The sequence below is a fragment of the Vanessa atalanta genome, chromosome 20 (genome assembly GCF_905147765.1).
Source record: "Vanessa atalanta chromosome 20, ilVanAtal1.2, whole genome shotgun sequence".
NCBI classification, from domain to species: Eukaryota; Metazoa; Arthropoda; class Insecta; order Lepidoptera; family Nymphalidae; genus Vanessa; species Vanessa atalanta.
The window spans coordinates 10,043,740-10,052,341 of NC_061890.1; the positions used below are offsets into that span (position 1 = coordinate 10,043,740).

Sequence of the window (8,602 nt, forward strand, 5' to 3'; positions counted from 1 at the left end):
CCAGGCAGCTTCCATCGGAAGGCGTTGAAATAATTCTTATGAGCGCGGTTGCCACTCGCTCAGACACGTCCGCGTTAAGGTTTAATCGCAACGCTCCTATCCCACTGCTTCGGCGTCGCGTCGCGCGCCTTGTACCGAAATGCCTATTATTATTATTTTTAAAGTATATATAAAGATTTTGCACCATTGATGTGCGCTAAATGCTAGTTATTAACGTAATAAATACGAAAGTCGGCTATACTCATAAATAATAAAACGGAAATATTTGGATTTAAAAAACTTAAGGGTGGTATTCAACTTGTTATATATTCACGTGAAGACCTTAAAATCCACATTAAGACCGGCTGTCATAAGTTTTGATTGCTGGTTCTTACATCATTTTTTTTATTACAGTTATTACAGGAACTAAGTATATAAGTGTTCCTATAGACCCAATAAAATGAAAAATTATAATAAAATGATATTAAATTACCAGTTTCAGATTTTTTCCTTTATATTGGCCTAATTATCTACCTGCATGCCAAATTTGAACTTTCTAGGTCACCTGGAAGTAGGTTATAGTTTTGATCTATAGGTCAGTCGGTGATAAAAATGACGATTTTTAGACATTAATATATAAATAACCATTTGAGATGCGTTTATGAAATTTGGAACACATATGTATCTCGCGAGTCTTAATATATGAGGCAAATTTGACACATTTATGTCAAATAGTTTTTGAGTTATGAGGTCAAAAGTGGCTCCAAATGGTTCGTGTAATATTACACACGGTGCTGCTCGCCAGTTCTGTTACTAGAACTTGGCTGACACGCTACCGCGTGTCTAGATGGCAAAATACTGATTTATTGCAAAGGGGAGGTGTTGTGGGTAAATCTACAAAGATGAAAAGGTACAAGTCAATTGGCCTACAAGCAGTAACCATGTTGCCCGTCGCAGTGGTAGTCATTCCAATATAAGCTCGCTTAGAAGTCAATAAATAAGTCTTAATTGTAAATAACCTTGTATTAAATAACATGCCTTACTTATCAAGGTTTTTTTCATGAGCTTTAAATTATTTAATAATAATAAAATATTTAATGTTGCAATAGCTTCACTCATTTTTAAGTCGGTGTTATCAAGAGGGTCATCCCAATTAACTTTAGCCCAGCAATGCAATGTATCTTAACCGACGATTGCAGGTTCAAATCTCAAATCTGGACAAACAATTTTCATGTTGTCTGTTGAGAGCTCAGTGGTGGTTTCTAATTTCAATGAAATTCCCTTTGAGGGTTAGTATTTTTTGACCGATTAAAAAAAAACTTTTCTTAAGAATTTAATTGAAAGGTCCTTATCTATAGTTAAAACGATTATTGAATATTATTGTTTGTAGAAAATAAAACTCAAAGATTTTCTTGCAAGATATATTTCACAGAAACATACTTGCCGTCAATTTACGCTTACACCATTAAATGGAATAAAAACCGCGTGCACTGCACATCTGTGGACAAGGGAACAAATATTAATACATATTTTTAATACGTATTATGTTAGCGGACATACAAATGTGCCACCTGATGGTTTAACAGTCCCCACAGTTCATAGATGTTGTCATCACCCAAAAAAATATTGACTATTCCTTGCAACACCAATGCGCCACCAACCTTGGGAACTAAGAAGCTATTGTCCATTGTGTTTCCAGTAACACAGGTTCAAAACCTTTCAAACCTCAACACAATAATACCAAGTTTAGCAGTAGAGTGCATGAGTCGGTTGGAACCTACCTGGGACAGTTTACACAAAGCTCTACTACATAAAAAATTAAAATTATGAACATTATTTACCCACATTTGCAATTTATTGACAAAAATTGTGTTGGCAACACTGAGGAATCTATGCATATGTGATGTGACAAACATACATACAGACTATATCAAACAAAACCAATTAATTATACTAAATTCCTCATCATTTCTTTGGTTAAATTTATTATATAGTAGAAATATAAATGAAAAAGTACATAGCACATAAAAAATTAACAGATCAACCAAAGATTTGGCAGTATTTTACAATTGATTTTAATAAGCTCACCTTTAAAAGTTTAGTCAAAAAGACCGAAGCCCATGTCCTCATCCTCAGACTCCGACTCCTCTTTCTTGGCCTCTTTCTCTTCTGAAAAGTTAAATTAATATATTTTAAAATTAATAATTTAACTATAAATACTAATATTCATTTTAAGAATCAGGATAGTAAAATGTAACAGCACTGTTTCTCAGTCGAAAGATGGTGTTCTTACAGATCATCATGTACGATATACTCACGGATTTAAGATTACATCTTATGATTTACATATAAGAATATATTATTCTTTGACTTTGTGCAAAAAAGTAAATGTTAAAACAACTGTTTGATGAATTACAATGATTTAAATTAAATTCAGGATAAAACAAGCAAGTTTGTCGAATAATATTGATTACGAGAGTTTAATCTGTCATTGCTAATCTACATTTTAATAGTATCTAGATCCTATTAATAAATTCGAGATACCTTAAATGTTCCTTTAAAAGTCATGAGACCAACGAGCTACCTCGTGGACTAGGTGACTCATTGAAAGTATTAAATAAACGAACCTTTCTTCTCCTCCGCAGCGGCAGCAGCCGGCGCCGCGGCGGCCGCAGCCGGGGCCGCGCCGCCCGCCGGCATCGACGACAGCTTCTCGCGCCCTGCCGCGCACACGACACACGTTAACACAAACACACCGCGGACGCACACACGTGTCGCCCGACTTGTGCACGAGCATCAGGTTTATTGTTTACAGCAATGTTCTTCAGACGAAAGATGGTATGTTTGTAATATCATCATTTAGTATTTTAGACTGGTAATAATTTAATGTTTTCTGTGACGTTAGTCAAAAAAATAAAAATATTTAGTCTTTCAGCGTACTCTTCGAGATCAAACTTAAGCGAATTTAGGTGCGAAATCATTCAATTTGTAATTACTGTCTCTTGAAATTTTATCTAAATACAAAGTATGCATAGGATAAAAAAAAAATACAAGGTAGGCAGAAGTACCGTGCCTAATGTGCCTAATTAACGGTAAATTACTAAAATTGATATTCATTTATAGGTAAAATTCTACTAGACATGTTTATATTAGATGAATGACTTGTAAGGCCTTGAATACATGGTGAGGTGACTAAATCCACAGGAACATAACCTCTACATAACCAAAAAATTTGAATATCGCTCACCTTGCGCGATTAAGTCCTCAACGGTCTTGCCATTGAGTTCGTCGATGACTTTCTTCAGCTTGTCAGAGTCAGCCTCAATACCAACGGAACTGAGGATTTTCTCCAAGTCAGCGGCGGCGGGTGCTGCCTTGCCTCCCAGCACAGCTAACAAATACGCGGCCACGTAACGCATTCTGCAATATCACATTTTTAATACACATGGTCTGTTTAACACCAGCCGGCACTCGCATGGTTGTAAGCTTTAAGTAGACTGTGGGAACTGATTAAAAGTTTAAATACAGACAGAAAATGACGAACGTGTAAACAATCACTTTAACTAACAGTACCATATGATATTAAACCAGCTTTAATATGTAACGAGTTGCATTGTTTGGTTATTGCGCACTTCATTTTTCAGCCAAGTTAATCTCGTTGTATTTAAGACAAATTAATAATAATGCGTAATATTTATGTAACTCGAATATTGAGACACAATTTTAAATTAGTATTTTTAATAAAAACACTTACTTTTAAGTCGTAAAGACACGAAACGTGTATTGCCGTAAATAGACGTTTGCTTGAACGAAATGTCAAAGCAAAAGAGAAGGTTGGCAATCAGTTTTTGGTTTGATAGATTTTTACGGTGTTACCAGTTTTACTTATTTAAATACCAATTATGTAAGCTCTACACATGATATCCAATAAACCAAATAGTAATTAACTGAGTGAAATAATAGCAAATGTATTCAGTAGTTTTAAAAAAGTATCTTTAATAAGTAATTTCTTTAATAACTTATCATACGAAGATTTAAAAAAATAAATATTGAATAAATTAAAGTTCGGTCTCATTTAAAATACCTTGATTTTAAAGTCAATAATTAAAAGACACCAAAAAAATTTTAACAAGATACTTTAATCGTTTAATTCACCCTTCGTATTTCATAAATTTGATTTTGATATGATTAAGGTGTAATACCAAAATATAATATATTGCAGAATCTCAAAAAACATGATCAATGCACAAACAAAGTTTTTGCAACAGTTAGGAATTCTTCTTTGTTTCAACATAACTTATAACAAAAATCAGAGACAATAATAAGTTAAATTTGCTTTTTTCAATAGTGCTCATATTCGCGGTACACAGTATTGGTCGAACATATTGGCCTCACGTGTACAAGAAGTCTAACCATTTGTTTTGAAAAGTCTCATGTCAGTAATAGGGGTAAGATTGTAACTTAATAAAATAAAATATTTCTGTTTAGTATAACATAATTTTTTGTATATTTATCAATTAATTTAAATTATAATTATTTAATTCAACTTATTTACTGAATTCTATACGTATCGTGCAGCGCCATCTGTGATTACAATATTAAACTAGTCTTGTACCTCTGTTTTGTGTAAATATATCAAAATCAGTTGTACAGAGGGCGCTAAAGAGAATAATGCCTTTATTCAGGTTCCATTTTATTATTTATTGTGTGTACTCAACCCTTGTTAGGAATATGTCGAACGAGTTAAATTAATATTAACGCAATAAGATAATGTAATTATTGTATAGTAATTAGTATCGTAGTATAATTACTGTATATAGCTGCCTATGTATGTTTTAGTTACATTATATATATTATTTAGCAGGTCTAGTTATAATAAGTTATAACTTTATTATTCAAAGTATTAGAATTAAGATTTTATATTTATTTAATTCATGCTTCGGGTTTTCCCATTGAAAATATAATTGGTAGTAGATATGTACTTAGATCAACATTGTTTAGACGAAAATGGACAATTATTTAATTAGTCCTTATTGTGTATTAAATATTAGTTACTTAAAATACTCTAGTCATTGACAGAAATATACTAACACAATATTACTAGACTTAAGTCTTCTCTTTAGTCTTAGGTCAAATATCGTGTTAATATAATTTCAGAAAAAGAAATTAAACAATATTTTCTTTGTACAGGATTCCTTTTTTAAATGGAAGCGAATAGAATAAAAATAAGTGTATTGAAATAACTAGTGTTTTAAAAAATTGCGTGTATAAATATGATGAGAGTGGAATTTTATGATTTATTAGATGTTGTCCGCGGCTATGCTCGGGTGGAAGTTGAATATATTTACAGACTAGCTGTGCCCGCGACTTCGTGCGCATTTAGCAAGACGTAGATTTTACTTTAATTTATTATTAATTTTGTATTTAGTAGCTTTTGGGATATTAAGTCGTTGGTGGGAGGCACCCGACTTGACGGCGCGGCGGCGCGAGGGCTGCACGCGGTTCTGGACAGTATTTGGATTTAAGAGTGTATATTTTGTTATTTTATACATATATAATACTAAAATAAAAGTAGCCTAAGTTACTCCTAGTTACATCAGCCAGTAAAAGTTCCGTCAAAATCGGTCCAGCCGTTCCAGAGATTAGCCGGAACAAATAGACAGACAGATAAAAATTGTAAAAAATGTTATTTCGATACATGTATCGTGTATACACGTGTATACATATGCATTTAGTAAAAAGGGGTTATGTATTTTAATATTACAAACAGACACTACAATTTTATTATATGTATAGAAGTATATGTATTATCGCTTAACTTTTATTTTGTGCATGCTGTTATCACCTATAAGTAAGATACCACTAGTCTTATTTTTTATTCATGTATCTGGATTGTTTTTAGTGTGTATTTTGTTGGTGATCTAATAAATAAATAAATGAATGAATAAATGAATGAATGAATGAATGAATGAATGCATAAATAAATAAATACATGTATAGGTTAGCTTAAAATGATAAGTTAATATAAGATCTCTTTGTATTTCACATTGGTGTGTATTTCTCCCCTTAGGGTAGAATATCCAGAAACGTTTAAATACGCATGAACATATTTTTAATCAGTATTCCAAAAATAAAGTTTTATGTTTCTAACTTAAAAAATTAAATACTTCCATACAAACTTCGAACTCCTATTTCACCCCCTTAGGGGTTTCCCTTAATGGGTGTCTAATCAGTAAAACGATCCTACTCATCAAATTTCATGGCTCTATCTTTAATAGTTAACGTTCGGCGATGATGAATCAGTCAGTCAGGATTTGTCATTTTATATACACGAAAAGATTCGTTAATTATAGCGAAGAAAACGAAGACGCGTTACGAACATTGGTGTCTGCACAAATGGCGACTACAACCTTAAAATGGTGATCCATAGAAGAGACAATACAGAGAAAAAAAAATTACAAAATAAAAACAAAAAATGTCTATGGAGATATAAATATCACAATAATAAATAAATAGTAGGGGTAACCCTTATTTAGTTGTCATATTGGTACCAATGAAGCGACATATAATCAAATGGGTGATGAATGACATAATACCGTGTCGGATAAGAGCAGAAAAGCTAACACACTACATCAAATGAAATGCCGCCATAATATTCAAAATAGTGTTAGTCCGACAGAGCCCAAATGTCAAATTTGTTTCTTTCTGAATAACTTAGCAGGGCAGATTTGCGATGTATTTGCAATATCCTATATAAATTATTGGGGATTATCAACATCGTGTTTCGAAAATTCAGATGCTAAAATAGGGCTGCCAATTATTTTTGGGTACTTATAAGAGGTAGATTGGAAAGAGACAAATAGTTTATCGTCTCACGCGCAAATTTAACTCTCGATAAACTATTAGTTCTTATTAACGAACTCACACAGTTTTTTTTGAATTAGTAAGTACTTATTTTGGACTTACTTTTTTTAATTATATTTTTTAAATGAGATAGATAGCATATCTATTTCAATTTTATGGACCCTCACTGACTGAATTGTGATTGTATTTGTTTTTACCTGTTATAGATTAAGATATTATGGTAATAACAACCCGCCGCAATCATGACCACCCTAAAATGAACTAATGTAACTTCAAACGAGATTCGAAAATACCTGTTAAGTAAGCGGTACTTAGTTCATTTGATTTTTTTTTAATTTAAAGTTATTAGCCAGTCGTACAGTTTTGATGTAAAATTTAATGGAAATACTTAAAATTGGCAACCCTAGTGAATATGACAAATTCGAGTACATTAATAACTCCGATATAATCGCTGAATACAAATTTTTCTGTATAAACTTTTATCAGCGCTTAAAATAGAATAATCCCGGGCTTGATTTATTGCATTTATTGTTTATTTTTTCTGTGTCTGTAATTTATCTTTTCTGTACAACTGATAAATGCGCGATTAATCCATAAACTGTTCCTTCGTGCGTAAAAGGGAGAATTAACTCGGAAGCTTAAAATGTTTTGCAAATAAGGGTTAAATATGATTATCTCGACCGTCTCGTTTGTGGAGATATTTTGGTTTTGACATTAATAAAACAACATAATAATTAATAAGGTTTTTCTGTAAATATTTTCCGTAGGTTTGGCACTAATACTATTAAAAATATCCAATAAATATTTGTTTAGGCGAAGTTTTTTTTCTTGACGTAGTACTTTGTGTAAGTCGGTCTAAGTGGATATCAACCAAACATAAATATATTGTATTGTTGCTTATTATTTTTTACTTCGGAAAAAATAGTTAAAAGCACATACCAATTACACGCTGTAGGCACTTATCTATGTATATTTATAAGTAAAACTAGATGTGTCCGCGGCTTCGTGCGCGTTTGAGTTTAACAAAAAAGTTATTATCGTAGCCTAAGTTACTCTTTATTACATCAGCTTTCTGCCAGTGAAAGTCCCGTCAAAATCAGTCCAGCCGTTCCAGAGATTAGCCGGAACAAACAGGCAGACAGAGAAAAAATTAAAAAAAAATGTAATTTTGGTATATGTGCCATGTATACATAGATATTGCATTTAGTGAAAAGCGGTTATTTTAATATTACAAGCAGACACTCCAATTTTATTATATGTATAGATGAATATATGAATTATTATTCATATAGATAATTGTTTAGTTAAATTTTTAAACGTTCCCAGAATCTAATACGAAGGTGCTTTCTATTATGTATCGCGAATCGGTAACAAGGATTTAATGCTACTTGAGAACGAAGTTTACAATGAAGAGAAGTAGAACTAAGGAAATGAAAAAATATAATAATGCCTATTTTTTTTTAAATTTATATTCATTTTAAGAGTTGGTCGTCAGGTGGTAGGCATTAAAAAGTTGCCCATGACCTCCCTTGGATTGGAGTACATTTCGAATTCTGTTCAGTGGTTTGCCCGTGATAGAGCAGATTAGGATGTTTTTTTTTCCGAACTGCTGTGACGATAACTATATTATATATTTATTTATACATAAAAGCTTACAAAACAAAATACTTATAGCTAGCATCAGAAAACCACCCAGGTTTGTAATAAATGCTAATATAGGGTTAAATCTAGGTTCTACAGAACATTAATGCCAGTTAAA

General features: G+C 32.1%; 1 protein-coding gene across 2 annotated transcripts; it reads right to left on the bottom strand.

Annotated features, from left to right (window-relative positions):
• Window positions 1-1,386: 1,386 nt before the first annotated feature.
• On the bottom strand, window positions 1,387-3,864 carry LOC125071707 (60S acidic ribosomal protein P2). 2 transcript variants are annotated; one of them, XM_047682055.1, is made up of 5 exons: window positions 3,734-3,864; window positions 3,227-3,399; window positions 2,607-2,699; window positions 2,068-2,148; window positions 1,387-1,477 (listed from the first exon to the last, which is right to left on the bottom strand). In XM_047682055.1, the coding sequence occupies exons 2-4, from the start codon at window positions 3,396-3,398 to the stop codon at window positions 2,078-2,080; spliced, it is 336 nt and encodes a 111-aa protein (XP_047538011.1). In that variant the 5' UTR covers window position 3,399; window positions 3,734-3,864; the 3' UTR covers window positions 1,387-1,477; window positions 2,068-2,077. The 2 variants fall into 2 exon arrangements, with proteins under 2 accessions (XP_047538011.1, XP_047538012.1); XM_047682056.1 differs by lacking the exons at window positions 1,387-1,477; window positions 3,734-3,864 and having other exon boundaries at window positions 2,062-2,148.
• Between the last annotated feature and the right edge of the window lie 4,738 nt (window positions 3,865-8,602).